Source organism: Pseudophryne corroboree, assembly GCF_028390025.1.
Source record: "Pseudophryne corroboree isolate aPseCor3 chromosome 3 unlocalized genomic scaffold, aPseCor3.hap2 SUPER_3_unloc_10, whole genome shotgun sequence".
NCBI lineage: Eukaryota > Metazoa > Chordata > Amphibia > Anura > Myobatrachidae > Pseudophryne > Pseudophryne corroboree.
This window is the reverse complement of record NW_026967494.1, coordinates 2,088,274-2,105,462: the sequence shown is the minus strand read 5'-3', so window position 1 is coordinate 2,105,462 and position 17,189 is coordinate 2,088,274. Positions and strand designations below refer to the sequence as shown.

Sequence of the window (17,189 nt, the reverse complement as noted above, 5' to 3'; positions counted from 1 at the left end):
CCCACCTGAGCTGTTGGAAATCGTCACAGCCCACCTGTATGAATCACCCTATGACCTTTTGCTATGATGCAGGGCCGAATTCCTTCGGCCAATGAACAATGGGATTGTAGGGACTATGAGATTGCATTGTGTGTGGGGCATAAATAGGCAGGCCGACCATATCCAAACTCACTCTCTCATCAACGGTTATCTGCTGATAATCGGGAGCTGGATATCGAGGCGCAGGCGATCATACCCTTTGTGCGTAAGTTTTCTCTCCGTAATCATTGTCTTTCTGTGAGCCAATTTCTCTCTCTCTCTCTCCATCTCTCTCTCTCTTCTTTACTCTTATATCTCTCATAGTATTATAGCATTGTATTGTATAGCATTTAGGTTAGTATAGTATTGTCTTTTTGTATTTATTGTTTAGATCTGTGGTTAGGAAGTCTCTGTTATATTGTAGTGTATCATATGTACTGTTATCCCCTTTTACAAGTATATTAGATATAATACAGTTAATAGGCCTTGGAACCTAAACCAGTATCTGTGTATTTTCTATAGTGTAAAGTGTTCACTTGAGCGTCGGTGACACTCAAGCAGCTTTGTAGATAGTCAGGTTACACAAGGTTGCACTTACACCCTGTACTCACATTAAGGTATTCAGTGTATTTTATTGGTATAAGGTTTTAACATAAAGGTATAGTGTTGTGAGCGTCTGCATCGCTGGTGACCTCCTCGTGGTCTCGAGCGTAAGCTACGCCATAGCGAATCGTTCCCCTAGACATAACCAATAACGTGTCCTGTGATCACTGGGCCGTGAGCGAACGTGACGCTTGAGCGTCTCGCCTACGGCTGAGCGATCGCTACGCAGATAGCGTACCATCACGGTACTTCTTAAGCAAACAGCGTACAGTGTTCTTAGCTTCATAAAGGGTTGTTTATACGACAAAGGAATTTAGCATTGTCAATTGGGGACTCGTCCTATACTTTTCACATCTGCACTAGGTAGATCAGCAGACATTATCCCCCAGCAAAGGGTGGGAGATTGTCTCATAGTGCTGGCGGGATAAGCGTCTGCTTCACTTAGATAAAGAGTGCTGAAGGAACCCGGTAACCGGAAGTAAGAACAAAACGCTTGTGTCTTTTTAAAACTGTTTATTTTTCTTTTGTCTTGCGTACGCACGCATATACCTGCATTTCTTTTCACTTGTGTATTTCATTTTTCGTATATCACTATTCCTGTTTGCCAATTTTTATAGTTGATAGAAAGGGCTAAAAGGAGATTTGCTGTTATTTAATAGTAGAGGTAATAGTTAAAATATAGAACAACACACGGCTTGTCTGAAAGACAAGGCAGTCAGTGTGGATTGCGGTAGATGATCAGGGATCATTTACATTGATAAAAGTATATATTGTGTTACGGTGGATCCTTTGCATTGCGTACACGTGTCGCTAACAAAGACTAGCGTACGCAATCCAAAAGGCAGACGCACGCAGCGTTCATTACGCAACGTAGCGTCCGGTTACGCCCACGTAGCTCAAGTTGTGATAAAGTGAAGTAACGCAAAGGCGATAATTAACGCACAGCGGTAGATAACGCGACGCGGTAAATAACGCAAATCTATTTTTGGAAAATCTGAAATTTAGTTCAACAGATCCTGCTCCTAATTGGTAACACTCTTGGCCTGAAGACAATTTCTGCGCAGAAATAGACATAGAAACAAAGTGTACATGTGTTGAGCGAGTGTGTTTATACAATTTAAAAGGTGGAACCACAAGGAAAGCCGAGTACTCGTCAAGGGACACACGTGTAAGTGACATATACGGTGGCTAGGGAGGCATCTCTGGTTAAATAATATTTGAGCATTAGAGTATAGCGGACCATAAGGTAACAAGACCAGGAGGTCATAAGGTAACAAGACCAGGAGGTCATAAGGTTAACAGACCAGGAGGTCATAAGGTAACAGGTAAAATAGACAAAGAGGTCCGCTATAAAAGTCCAGTGGCACAACGCCTGGGGTGTTGGTGCAGAACCCATATAGGCCATACAAGCTCTTGCTGAAGGAATCGCGGCCGGAAACATCGATTCCATTGATCTTTCAGTACATGACAAGTAGTGCTCGTGTACTGAACGATTGGACCGCACGTAATTGTGTGCAGTAGTTAGTAATCTGACCTATTACCAAAAGAGTAAAGTGGTCACAAACGCTATTTGTACATTCTGACGTGATTTGTGTAATTTTTTATTTTTGGAAGGGAAGTTCGCTGGTCACTCAGGAACTATCTAACAACCCCAACTTTACTGGAAAGAGTAAGTGTCCTTCGGGTAACCCTCATATGTTCCAGTAAACTGAAGGTTCCATAGGGGCCCTGTATCGAGTACGCCAGCACCATATCGGTGTGACCAGGTCGTATTGGTCGAGGTGGGCGAGTGAGTGGGGTACTCGGTAAACCGCCACCGCCGGCCTACTGTGGAGTAATTTGGTTGTCTGTAAAGGCTTGCTGAAAACCTTGATACAGAAATCCAAGGAGGACTAAGCAACACCTACAGACTATGGGGGCCAGTTGCTCAGGTAGGGGGCGATCAACCCAGGTTCAGGTTGATTCTGTGAACCGACCAGTTGGGTCGGCACGATATGTAATGTGTGAAAAATACGGTAGTCACACAGAGGTTTTATGTGATGAATGGGAGAGAATGACTGTACAAGACAGGGACAAGTTCCCAAGAATAGGTAGCTTCAGTCCAGAGGTGTTACAGAATTTAAGGAGGAGGATATGTCTCGTAAAATCATCAAAGAGACGAATTCAGCATCATGATTACTTACAGTTATGGCACCAGGAAGGTGAGATACAGAGAGGTTTGGCTCTGGCGGCAGGATCTGGGGCAGTCAGGAAGTTGATTGCCACAGCTCCTCCTCCACCATACATTGCAGGAGAGAAGTTGATTGCGGAGAGAAACGCACTGGGTTGTAAAACACAAACTCTTAGTAACACTGTAAATGTTAATGATGTTAACCAAATAACTCATGCAAGTATTAACCCGTGCAAGTTGTACCCTGTTTTGAACCTTCCCCAGGAGTGTGATCAAGAAGACGATTCAGCAACAATTTCAGCGCTCTCTCTTGCGGCCACCATAGCAGAGACCACAGTAGGCACAGCGACACCCACGAGATTAGTGAAGGCCCCTAGCGGAGGGATAGGTGAGGTCGTGTCAACGGGTAAGTACGGCACCATGCACTACACTGAAACAATTGTACCACAACAAGCTGTAGAATCTACACAGGAAGAGGCTGTTAGAATTGCTCCTGTAAGGGTAATAGCAGTTCCCAATGGAAAAACAGATGTGTCTGGAGCCACTCCCATAAGGAACATTGCCATGTACACCCCATTTTCCAGAATGGAATTAAGAACCATAGTGTCCGAATTTCCTGACCCCAGGAAGGACTTAGTTGCTAGCCAAAAATACATCAGGGATTTAGGTAACACTGTAGAGCCCAACAACAAGGATTGGCAGATACTGCTAAGAGCTTGTTTACCTTCCAATGTCGACGCAACTCAGTTTTTAGCTGACTGTGTATTGGATAAAGATGTACCGCTTACAGACGTGTACAACAAGGATAATGTAAAAAGGATAAATTTACAGCTAAAAGAGTATTTCCCAGCCGTTGTTAAATGGAATAAAATATTTTCCATTAAACAAAAAGAGTCCGAAACGGCAGCAGAATATTTCCACCGGGCACTATCAGAAATGGCAAAATACACTGGTATAGAAGACATAAAGACCAACCCAAACCATCGGGAAGTAGCAGTGTCTGTACTGATGGATGGTTTAAAGGAAACATTAAAGACTAGGGTTCAGACCACGCAACCATGCTGGCGAGGTCTGTCAGTGTCCGGCTTGAGAGAGGCTGCTATTGATCACGACAAAAACATCACTAGGCACAGGGAGTCGCAAAGTGATAAGTTGATGTCTGTAAGTATACAGGCGCTGACCACAAGGCAGCCTGCGTATGTACCACCGAATCCTGTGGGTAAGGCAAGTGGAATAACATGTTTTTCTTGTAACAGACTGGGACACTTTGCACGAGAATGTAGATCAAAGAATGTACAAAAATCTTTTCAACCCCCTAGACAACAACACAACACACGACATTGGGAGCAGGGTCCACAGAGGCGGAGTTTTGAGCCACATACAGGGGAAACAAAAAGATATCCCCCGAACAGAGATTGGCATGCCTCTGGTAGTTCCCAGCTAACTCCCTCACAAGTAGTTGCTGCCAATGGGATTCAGGGAGGTCAGCATACCCAATAGGGGTGTGGCCATACCTGTAATCTGCACCCAGTTAAATTGATTGCCAGTCTTGGAAGCGAACCAGAGATTGCAATCAATGTGGCTGGTAAAACTTTAAACTTTCTTGTAGACACAGGGGCGGCCAAGTCAGTGATAAATTCGACAGTGGGCATGAGAACCACTGGTAGGACAATTCCAGCCATGGGAGTAACAGGAGTAGTCCAGCACTACCCTGTTAGCAAACCAGCCGAGATTACAATAGGGCCTTTGCATACCAAGCATTCCTTTTTGCTGGCTGCATCTGCACCAACTAATCTCCTGGGAAGAGACTTACTATGTAAAATGGGTTGCGTCATTTATTGTACTCCTGAAGGTGTATTCTTGGACATACCTGAGAATCACGCTCAGGAAGTACGAGACATGTTAGACTCCCCATCAAAATTAATGTCACACACCATTATGACAAATAGGAATCCATCCCAAGTAGAAGAGATGACATCTCAGATACCAGAGTCACTTTGGACTAAAGATGGGCAGGACACTGGATTAATGGCAAACGTAGCTCCAGTAGTTGTACAAGTAAAAGATGGTAGGATAGCTCCAAAAATCCCACAGTATCCTCTGAAGCCAGAGGTGGAGTTAGGAGTTTTTCCCGTAATAGAGCGCTTGCTACAACAGGGCATTCTAGTAAGAACGTCCAGCACAGCAAATAGTCCCATCTTCCCTGTTAAAAAGAGTGGGGGGAGGGGTTATAGGCTAGTGCAGGATCTAAGGGGGATTAACAAAATAGTTGAGAGTCAGTTCCCCGTAGTGCCTAATCCAGTTGTCATCCTAATGCAAATTCCTCCCACTGCCAAATTTTTCACTGTTATTGACCTCTGCTCCGCTTTCTTTTCGGTACCTCTGCACCCTGACAGCCAATATTTGTTTGCATTCACATACAGAGGAGTCCAATACACGTGGACTCGGTTACCCCAAGGTTTCATAGACAGTCCAAGTATATTTTCTCAGGCTTTGCATGATTGTTTACAGTCTTTCCAACCAGAGAGTGGATCAGTATTGATACAGTATGTGGATGATTTACTGCTGTGTTCAGATTCACTGGAAGCGTCCCTGAAGGATACGAAACAGCTCCTGTTTCATCTTTCAGACACAGGTCACAAGGTTTCCAAAGACAAGTTCCAATTATGCCAGACTAAGGTAAAATATTTGGGACACTGTCTAACACAAGGACTGAGACACCTGACCGCTGATAGAATCCAAGCCATTAGAGACATGACACTGCCACAAACCCAGCAACAGATAAGGACGTTTTTAGGAATGTGTGGGTATTGCCGTAATTGGATCCCAGGGTTTTCCATATTGGCGCTACCTTTGCAGGAAATGGTCTCCTCAAACAAACCTGATCGGATTTCGCATACAGACGAATCTGAAACAGCATTTGAGAGACTCAAACAGTGTCTAACGCAGGCACCGGCACTAGGTATGCCAGACTATGGGAAACCCTTTGAACTATACGGAACAGAAAGTGCTGGGTGCGCAGCAGGTGTACTAACACAAAAACACGGTGATGCCAGCAGACCAGTTGCATACTACAGCGCGCAGCTAGACACGGTAGCGCGATCCCTCCCCACATGCTTGCGTAGCGTTGCGGCGATAGCATTGCTAGTGACGAAAAGCGAAGATGTCGTGCTAGGCCACAACCTCACAATCCATACACCACATGCAGTATCAGCCTTATTGAATTCTGCCCAAACCAGACACGTCTCATCAGCAAGGTTTACAAGATGGGAATTGGCATTAATGGCCCCTGTAAACATCACCATAAGGAGATGCAGCGCATTAAATCCTGCAACATTTCTCCCAGGTGTGCCTGGTCAGGCACAAAGGGTGGAAGGTGAGAGTGATGGGGAAGGAGGATTTAATACAAAGGAAGATACACATGATTGTATGGAATATTTGACCCAAAATTTTACCGCAAGGCCTGACATCAGTGACAATCCACTGGAAGATGCTGAACTCACGTTCTACACGGACGGTAGTTGTCACAGACAGTCAGACTCGGGAGACTTGTGTACTGGATACGCAGTCGTAGATGACCAAGACACCATAGAAGCGGAACCGCTAGGCCCACCTCACTCAGCCCAGGTTGCTGAACTGGTCGCCCTAACCAGAGCATGTGAATTGGCTAAGGGTAAGTCTGCCAATATCTACACCGATTCTAGATACGCGTTCGGGGTAGTACATGATTTCGGAGCCCTATGGCGGCTCAGAAATTTCATGACGGCAGCTGGTACACCGATAGCGCATGCAGCTCACATAAAAAGGCTTCTAACAGCGATACAGGAACCCGACAGAGTGGCTGTTATCAAATGTAAAGCACATACATATAGCCAAGACCCAGTATCCCTTGGTAACAGCCGAGCAGACGAAGCCGCAAAGCTTGCAGCTGCTACCCCCATACGGACAGACACCACGCAGTTGATGGTATTTAATACCATCAACACACAGAAGTTGTGTGAGATGCAGAATTTGTGTTCCACTCAGGAGAGAGCAGTCTGGAAGGCAAAGGGATATGGCCAGGAGTCCTCAGGGCTCTGGACAGATGGACATGGTAAACCAGTGGCCCCCAGGGCATACCTTCCATGTCTGGCTGAAGCAGCTCACGGGCTGACTCATCTAGGCAAGGAGGGGATGTGCAAATTGGTAAGAGCATACTGGTGTGCCCCAGGATTCTCCTCTCATGCGGGTAAAAGAGCAATGTCATGCCTTACCTGTCTGAGAAAGAATATTGGAAAAGCAATACCTACAGAACCCTCCCATATCCCACCTGACGGCGGCCCTTTCCAAGTAATACAAATTGACTTCATCCAATTACCCCCATGTAGAAATTTGAAGTATGTACTTGTTTGTATAGATGTTTTCTCGAATTGGGTCGAAGCTTTTCCAGCAGCTACAAATACCGCTATGTTTACAGCTAAGAAAATTGTGCAGGAATTTGTATGTAGATATGGTATCCCTAGAATCATTGAAAGTGATAGGGGTACCCATTTTACAGGTGATGTCTTTCAAGGAATGTGTAAGTTGATGGGAATTGATAGCAAGCTGCACACTCCGTACCGTCCACAGGCGAGTGCGAAGGTCGAAAGAGTGAACAGCACTATTAAAAATAAATTGAGTAAAGTAATGGCAGAGACAGGATTGACGTGGCCAGAAGCTTTACCCATTGTTTTGTATAGCATCAGAACCACTCCCAGGTCCCCTCTTAATCTGTCTCCTTTTGAAATTCTGTTTGGTCGACAACCGCATGTCATGATTAACCCTCAGGATGATTTGAAATGTAACAATGAAGTAACTGTAAAATACTTGATTAACATGAGTAAGCAGTTGAGGAATCAAAATGATAATCTGAAGTTGGTGATTCCTGATTTACCAGATAGTAATTGTCATGACATTGAACCTGGGGATTATGTAATGATACGAAATTTTCTACGCTCAGGTTGTCTTATTGATAGATGGGAAGGACCATACCAGGTCTTATTGACTAGCACCACAGCATTGAAGGTTGCTGAGAGAGAGACTTGGGTCCATTCATCCCACTGCAAGAAGGTTGCTGATCCAGAGAAGTCCCGTGATAAGGAACAGACGGTAGAGGTTGTATCACTGGAGTGTCTGTTCCAGGAGGACTGAGGCAGCACCTGAGCCTTGAAGACCGAAAGCAGTTGTCGACTCCCCTCTCCCTTTTATTGTTTTTCTCCACGTCCCATCCCCTCTCCCTTAAAATTTCTTTTTCCCCCTTCTCATTCTTCTCCATTTCCTCCTCAAAGATGGACTTGCCCCAAGAGACTGTAATCCGGATTTTGATGTTAACCATGATGTTGACCAGAGCAGTCTGTTCCGGCGAGAGTACCATAGAGGTCGAGAGAGGTTCTGGAATGGGTTCCGATTATGATGATGGAGGCGTAGGTTTCCAAGATCAACCAAACCAACAAGCAAAGACGAGTATCAGAAAACGATCCGATAGAAGAAATTGTGATGGATTGATAGCTGAAGAAAATTGTATCTGTAGGCTCTGTGATAATCTGGTTGAAGATGGATGCATAAAGAAATGCCAATCTAGTTTTAATATCCATATGGACCGGCATCCATTGAGTGACTATCACTCTCTAGTGGGTAACGTATTAAACAAGACCGATTGTTGGGTATGCTCTCAAGTACCTCAGGGTCACAGCAAATCAGGGCTAGTACCATTTCCTTTAACGTTAGGGGAGGTACTTGAGCTAAGTGGTGGGAGACCGGTGGACCGGAGGTTTAACATCTCCAGCCCTCCTAGTTTGAAGCTCCACCAATACCATGTGGATAGGTCCCTCTTATGTTTTAATATCTCCAATCCTAGAAAACCGGGAAATTGGGAAGTGTCATGGAGCAACCTTACCATGACCTTTTCACACAGAGCAGATAGAATGCCTACAGATACAGAGCTCGTACGCCACATAGCCAGTAGAGGAAAATCTTTTCGGTATCGATATACCTTAGGAAATAGGATTACTAGAGTTGGAGAGGTATCACCAGGATACTGTGCACATATCGTACAAACCGATACATGCATTAGGCAGATGGAAGAATTAGGGTCAGGAGATTTCACCTGGAAGGTTTGTAACATGGTCATGTCCTTCTCCGTCCCTTATGTTCTCCCCGATGATGCATATTTCATATGCGGGAGAAAGGCGTACAAGTGGCTTGCCCCAAACTCTGAAGGATTGTGTTATATTGGAAAGGTATTGCCTGAAGTGATGACTTTTACACATGACAAAATGAAGGACATACACCGTGGTGCCCAAGCTCCTTATACTCACACTCACTACGAGCACCGGGTTAAAAGACAACTGTCAGAAAGGTTAGAGCATCCGGCCTCTGATCTTATCCATGAATCCACCGGGATTCAGGTTCTGGTAGCGTTAGATTTCACTCGTACCGCTCGAGGAGTGATGAATTATAAATACATTTCCGCACTCGCCAATTTGTTAGATAATATCACTGAAATGTATGATGACACGTTTAGATACACTGGAAGAGAACTCCAAGCTTACAAAACAGAACTGGTTCAGCATAGGATGGTTCTTAATTACCTTACAGCAGTAACAGGCGGATATTGTGTTACCTTGGCAACACAGTACGGCATAAAGTGTTGCACGTATATCACAAATAGCACCGAGGATCCGGTAGAGGTCATAGACCAAAAGATGGATGATATTCTGCAATTAAAGTGGGAATTTCGTCGAAAACACAATCTCACCCTTGCTGCTGTAGGTAATGAGCTGACTGGTTGGGTGTCATGGTTGAACCCGCGAAATTGGTTCTCCGGTTTGGGAGACTGGGCTCAAGGAGTCATCATGGATGTTGGAAAGTTTCTCCTATGTATCGTAGGTGTCGTTATATCGATTGGATTGATATTTAGATGCGGGCAGGCTTTAATGAGGTGCAAACAAAGTACAAGAGTGATGAGCTTAAGGAGTGAGGAAACCGTAATTAACCTGGATTTGATTTATGACCCAATGATAGAAACCAGAATGTGATGAAAATGTGATTATGCGGTCCGTTTCTTTCACCTGTTTTTCTGCTTTTCTCCAAGATACAAAGACCCCTTGGACGAGGAAGTTGACGAGACGGTATACAGACAAGACAACAGACCAGACCAAAGATGAAGCTTTTGACCACTTGAGAAATGGACACTTGATGAACTTTGCCATGGATCCCCAGTTTCCCTAGTACTTTTAAACTCACGCTAGCCCAACATTTTTTTGTAAATCTGATGGCTTAGACAAAGCTATTTGCTCATGCCTAAGGAGCAATACAGCGCAAAGAAGACGACTCTCAACAGATACCGAACACAACTTCGACGACAGATGTACATTTCCCTGACATAGAATATCATTGCATTTTCCATAAGTGTTCTTTATCTTCATCTCTACAACCCTCAGGTAATAACACACATAGACGATAGGGAATACAGGCACAGATATCAGCAACCACATACCTCCCCCATTCATGTATCATCAACTAAAATGTGCATCCCCATTTTGTTGCAACCACAGCCGAAGTGAGCTCGGTAGAGTTTGACAGCCCATCCACAGACCCTTAGTACGGGATAAGAAGGAATTCAAATGTATACTTCGCAATACCTCGAAGCTTGATTTACCACACGTATGGCACGATGATACATGACCCCCCAAACATGGAATCATACACACATGCTTCTACTTTCTCACTAGGTCATACCCTTTTCACACCTACTCCTCTCTTCTTCCTTACCCCACCATGGAAATCAATTAACCCCTGACTTACATTTTTCTCCTTAAAAGTTTTGTGGCAGTTATTATTGACTGCCAAAGGGTGGACTGTCGAAGTCAGAAAAATGTCTCAATGCACACTGCCATATTTGCACCGCACACTGGTCCGTGCTGCGCGTGCGTGCGCTCTCCCGTGAAGGCGCATACCCGCAATAGCGTTCACTCGCAGGCGCGGTATGCATATTTACGGTAGAGTTCACGTAGTCGTAGCGTGCGACTCATTCGTTACAAATGTTCACAATTAATGTAGTTTATAGATCATGGTCCCTTTGATAGTTTCTGAAAGTTTGGTTAAAATACAATGTCCCAGAGCTGAGGAATCCCTCCTTATATCGTACAAAGGGTCTAACAGGAATCATACAGCAGTGTTTGGTACCCATCGGAAGAGTATTTAATTAGCAATATTCCGGTGTTGGTTTGGAGCGTATTAATCGCTCGTGCGAATAGTTATGGACATAAGAAGTTTATGTCCATTTCTAAGATTTGCACATACTCAGGTATGCGGCGGGAAACCCAGTTTCCCACCCACCTGAGCTGTTGGAAATCGTCACAGCCCACCTGTATGAATCACCCTATGACCTTTTGCTATGATGCAGGGCCGAATTCCTTCGGCCAATGAACAATGGGATTGTAGGGACTATGAGATTGCATTGTGTGTGGGGCATAAATAGGCAGGCCGACCATATCCAAACTCACTCTCTCATCAACGGTTATCTGCTGATAATCGGGAGCTGGATATCGAGGCGCAGGCGATCATACCCTTTGTGCGTAAGTTTTCTCTCCGTAATCATTGTCTTTCTGTGAGCCAATTTCTCTCTCTCTCTCTCCATCTCTCTCTCTCTTCTTTACTCTTATATCTCTCATAGTATTATAGCATTGTATTGTATAGCATTTAGGTTAGTATAGTATTGTCTTTTTGTATTTATTGTTTAGATCTGTGGTTAGGAAGTCTCTGTTATATTGTAGTGTATCATATGTACTGTTATCCCCTTTTACAAGTATATTAGATATAATACAGTTAATAGGCCTTGGAACCTAAACCAGTATCTGTGTATTTTCTATAGTGTAAAGTGTTCACTTGAGCGTCGGTGACACTCAAGCAGCTTTGTAGATAGTCAGGTTACACAAGGTTGCACTTACACCCTGTACTCACATTAAGGTATTCAGTGTATTTTATTGGTATAAGGTTTTAACATAAAGGTATAGTGTTGTGAGCGTCTGCATCGCTGGTGACCTCCTCGTGGTCTCGAGCGTAAGCTACGCCATAGCGAATCGTTCCCCTAGACATAACCAATAACGTGTCCTGTGATCACTGGGCCGTGAGCGAACGTGACGCTTGAGCGTCTCGCCTACGGCTGAGCGATCGCTACGCAGATAGCGTACCATCACGGTACTTCTTAAGCAAACAGCGTACAGTGTTCTTAGCTTCATAAAGGGTTGTTTATACGACAAAGGAATTTAGCATTGTCAGACATGATGTGTGGGGGAGAGCAGGAGTATAATAGGGGCTGATGTCTCCTGATGTATGAGATACACCAGAGAGTGTGGGGAAGAGACTGGTCAGATCTCTGGACTGGTAACACACAGTGACATGATGTGAGGGGGAGAGCAGGAGTATAATAGGGGCTGATGGCTCCTGATGTATGACATACACCAGAGAGTGTGATGAGGAGACTGGTCAGATCTCTGGGCTGGTAACACACAGTGACATGATGTGTGGGGGAGAGCAGGAGTATAATAGGGGCTGATGTCTCCTGATGTATGAGATACACCAGAGAGTGTGGGGAGGAGACTGATCAGATCTCTGGGCTGGTAACACACGGTGACATGATGTGAGGGGGAGAGCAGGAGTATAATAGGGGCTGATGGCTCCTGATGTATGACATACACCAGAGAGAGTGGGGAGGAGACTGATCAGGTCTCTGGGCTGGTAACACACAGTGACATGATGTGAGGGGGAGAGCAGGAGTATAATAGGGGCTGATGGCTCCTGATGTATGAGATACACCAGAGAGTGTGATGAGGAGACTGGTCAGATCTCTGGGCTGGTAACACACAGTGACATGATGTGTGGGGGAGAGCAGGAGTATAATAGGGGCTGATGTCTCCTGATGTATGAGATACACCAGAGAGTGTGGGGAAGAGACTGGTCAGATCTCTGGGCTGGTAACACACAGTGACATGATGTGAGGGGGATAGCAGGAGTATAATAGGGGCTGATGGTTCCTGATGTACGAGATACACCAGAGAGTGTGGGGAGGAGACTGGTCACATCTCTGGGCTGGTAACACACAGTGACATGATGTGAGGGGGAGAGCAGGAGTATAATAGGGGCTGATGGCTCCTGACTCCCCCACTGGGAAAATACATATTCCTCATTAGTTTGTACTGACAGAGGAGGGTGTAGGATAAGAGATTGCTGTAGTGACTGAGCAAGGAGAATATATGACTCTTTTCTGTAATAAGTGTTTATTACTCACCTGTGCTGATATCTGTAGGGATCTCCTCCTCCTTACACTGCTTATCACCCTTCATATACGTCTCTTCTTCTCCCCCTATATCTTCTGCCTTCATATCAGTCACATACGTCTCTTCTTCTTCCTCTGTATCTTCTACCTTTATAACAGTTAGATACATCTCTTCTCCCTCTATATCTTCTGCCTTTATAACAGTTAGATACTTCTCTTCTTCTCCCTCTATATTTTCTGTTTTAATATCAGACACACGTTCTACCTAAAAAAACAAAAAAAAAGCAAAAACCCGAGATTTTACTGTTAAATCTTTCTGCGAGGTACACTGGGTTCCACAGGGAATAACATTGGGGTGTAAAGTATGATCTTGATCCGAGCAACCAGCAGGCTAAAAGCTTTGACTGTTCCCAGAATGCATAGCGCTGCCTCCTCTATAACCCTGCCTCCGTGCACAGGAGTTCAGTTTTTGTTAACCAGTCCAATGCAGTAGCAGGTAAAAGAGACGACAATCATTAGTAGCCACATACACCACACTCTCACGACAGGAGAAGGTGTCAGCAGCTACTGCCATACCAACCAAAAAAAGCCAAGTGCGTCAGGGTGGGCGCCCTGTGGAACCCAGTGTACCTCGCAGACAGATTTAACAACTGTAAGTTCTTACCATAAATCTTGTTTTCGGCTGCAGTGTACACTGGGTTCCACAGGGAACAACATCGGGGATGTCCTAAAGCAGTTCCTCATGGGAGGGGATGCACTGTAGCGGGCACAAGAACCCGTCATCCAAAGGAAGCATCCTGGGAGGCGGAAGCATCGAAGGCATAGAACCTTATGAACGTGTTCACTGAGGACCAAGTAGCCACCTTGCACAATTGTTCAAGGGTCGCACCACGGCGGGCCGCCCAAGAAGGTTCAACAGACAGAGTAGAATGGGCATTGATAGTCGCAGGAGCTGGACGACCAGCCTGTACATAAGCATGTGCAATCACCATTCTAATCCATCTGGCCAAGGTCCGCTTGTGAGCAGGACAGCCACATTTGTGAAAACCAAACAGTACAAAGAGAGAATCAGACTTCCGAATGGAGGCAGTTCTCTTCACATAGATACGTACCAAATTCAAAGACCACTCTTTGGAAGACAATTTAGGAGAGGCAAAGGCTGGAACCACAATCTCATGATTAAGGTGGAAAGAAGAAACCACCTTAGGTAGGTACCCGGGACGTGTTCTATGAACCGCCCGCTCACGGTGAAAAATCAGATATGGAGACCTACAAGACAAGGCACCCAAATCCGACACCCGTCTAGCAGAGGCAATAGCCAGCAAAAAACGGAGACCCTTGTAATGCCTCCAGAACCACCGACAAGTCCCAAGAAGCCACAGGCGGGACGTAAGGAGGTTGAATCTGCAACACACCCTGAGTGAATGTATGAACATCAGGTAGAGTCGCAATTTTCCTCTGCAACCAAACCGACAAGGCAGAAATATGAACCTTGATGGAGGCCAGACGAAGGCCCAAGTCCAGGCCCTGTTGTAGAAAGGCCAAAAGTTTGGCCGTACTAAATTGGTAAGCATCATGATTGTTAGTGGTGCACCAAGCAAAGTAAGAACTCCAGACCCTATGATAAACCAGAGCAGAAACCGGTTTCCAGGCCTTCAACATGGTTTGAATGATCGCCTCAGAAAATCCTTTAGCCCTCAGAATGGAAGCTCCAAGAGCCACTCAGTCAAAGCTAACTGGGCCAAATCATGATATACACAGGGGCCCTGAACGAGGAGATCTGGGCGCTGCGGAAGTAGAAGGGGACGCTCTATCAATAGACCCTGAAGGTCTGAGAACCAATGCCGTCTGGGCCACGCTGGAGCGATCAGAAGTAGGATTCCTCCTTCTTGCTTGAACTTCCTTATTACTCTGGGCAGGAGTGACAACGGAGGGAACACGTATGGCAGCTGAAAGTTCCATGGAACTGCCAATGCGTCTACGAACGATGCTTGAGGATCCCTTGTCCCGAAGACCGGAAAATTGTGATTGTGTCAAGACGCCATCAGGTCCACATCTGGGAGGCCCTATTTGTCCACGAGTAGTTGAAATACTTCTGGATGGAGGCTCCACTCTCCGGCGTGTACGTCTTGACGACTGAGGAAGTCCGCTTCCCAGTTTAGGACCCCCTGAATGAACACTGCCAATATAGCTGGCAGATGACGTTCCGCCCACTGAAGAATCATTGATACTTCCCTCATTGCCATGCGGCTTCGAGTGCCACTTTGACGATTTATGTACGCCACCATGGTGGCGTTGTCCGACTGTACTTGAACAGGTCTGTTCTGTATCAGCTGCTGGGCCAAGTTCAGTGCATTGAACACAGCCTGCAGTTTCAGAATGTTTATCGGGAGGAGACTCTCCTCCTTGGTTCACCGACCCTTAAGGAACTGATGCTCCAAAACCACGCCCCAACCTCTCAGACTGGCATCCATCGTCAGAAGGACCCAGTCAGTTAGAGATCCAGAAGGGACGACCCCTGCTCAATCGTTGGTCTTGCAGCCACCAGCTTAGAGACAGACGGACCTCCGGAGACAAGGAGATCATATGAGACCTGATCCGGTGAGGGAGGCCATCCCACTCGGCAAGTACCAAATTCTGCAGAGGGCGGAAATGGAATTGAGCGTACTCCACCGTGTCGAATGCAGACCCCATGAGACCTAGCACTTGCATCGCCGAATGTATCGACACTTGCGGATGAGATAGAAGGCATCGAATCCTGTCCTGAGGCTTCAAGACATTCTCCTGAGACAAGAACAACCGCTGGTTTTGAGTGTCCATCAACGCCACCAGGTGCACCATGCTCTGAGCAGGGTCCAGGGAAGATTTCTTCCAGTTGATGAGGCACCCATGGACTTACAGAAACTGGAGCGTCATATCTATGTGGCGTAGGAGAATTTCTGGGGAATTAGCCAGGATCAACAAGTTGTCCAGATACGGTAGGATCCTGACCCCTTGACGGCGGAGTACAGCCGTCATTACCGCCATGACCTTGGTGAAGACTCGCGGGGCTGTGGTCAAACCAAAAGGTAACTCCCAAAATTGGTAATGGAGGTTGCCAACAGCAAACCTCAGGTACTACTGATGCGACATTGCTATACGAATATGCAGGTAAACATCCTGTATGTCCAGGGAGACCATATAATCCCCGGGCTCCAAGGCCAGAACAATAGAGCAGAGAGTTTCCATATGAAACTTGGAGAATCTCACATATTTGTTCAAGGACTTGATGTTGAGAATGGGCCAAGAGGACTCATTCGGTTTCGGGACTAGGAACAGCAGTGAATAGTACCCCTTGCCTCCCTGAACCAGAGGCACCTGTCCAGGAGGGACTGTACTACCAGAAAGAAGAGTTTTTTCCTTCACCTGATCCGAAGGGACGTCTGTCAGGCAAAATAGATGAGGGGGACGACTTTTGAAGGATACGGCGTAACCTTGAGTGTATCAAGGCATCTGAAGTGGTCTTCAACCATTCCTGGGTAAACCCTAGAAGTCTGCACCCCACTCTGGGATCCCCCAGAGGGAGGCCCGCCCCGTCATGCAGCAGGCTGACGGGCAGCCCAAGCCCATTAAGGTTTGGGCTTAGTGGGTTTGGAAGTGCGAGCCTGTTTCGGGTACGCCTGACCTTTTGCTTTCCCTGAAGGACGAAAGGAAGTACTTCGGTACCAAAAGGAGCAGTACTAGGTGGACACGCTGTTTTAGCAGAAGCTAAGTCAGCCACTATCTTGTTGAGGTCTTCTCCAAAAAGAATGTCTCCCTTAAAGTGAGCACATCCAGGGCTTTCTTACAATCCAGATCCACAGACCAGGATCATAATCAAAGAATTCGGCGAGCCAAAATGGACATAGTAGAAGCCTTGGCCGCCAGAATAACGCATCAGAAGCCGCCCTCTTAATGTAATGAGAAGCTGTGACAATATACGATAGACATTGTCTAGCAATATCAGAAAAGTTGGAAGGCAGCTCCGCTTCCACCTTCTGAGCCCACGCTTCAATAGCCTCTCCAGCCCATGTCGCTGCAAGAGTGGGCCGATACACAGCTCCTGCTAGGGTGTAAATCGCC

At 46.0% G+C, this 17,189-nt stretch overlaps 1 protein-coding gene across 1 annotated transcript in view; it reads right to left on the bottom strand.

Moving 5' to 3' along the window:
- The window catches only part of LOC134983220 (gastrula zinc finger protein XlCGF57.1-like), a 37,426-nt gene that overhangs the window by 17,916 nt on the left and 2,321 nt on the right, over positions 1-17,189 (bottom strand). Inside the window, exon 2 of the mRNA XM_063948958.1 lies at positions 13,101-13,353. Coding sequence (XP_063805028.1) covers positions 13,101-13,257 — 157 coding nt within the window. The 5' untranslated portion in view covers positions 13,258-13,353. The remainder of the gene's footprint in view (positions 1-13,100; positions 13,354-17,189) is intronic.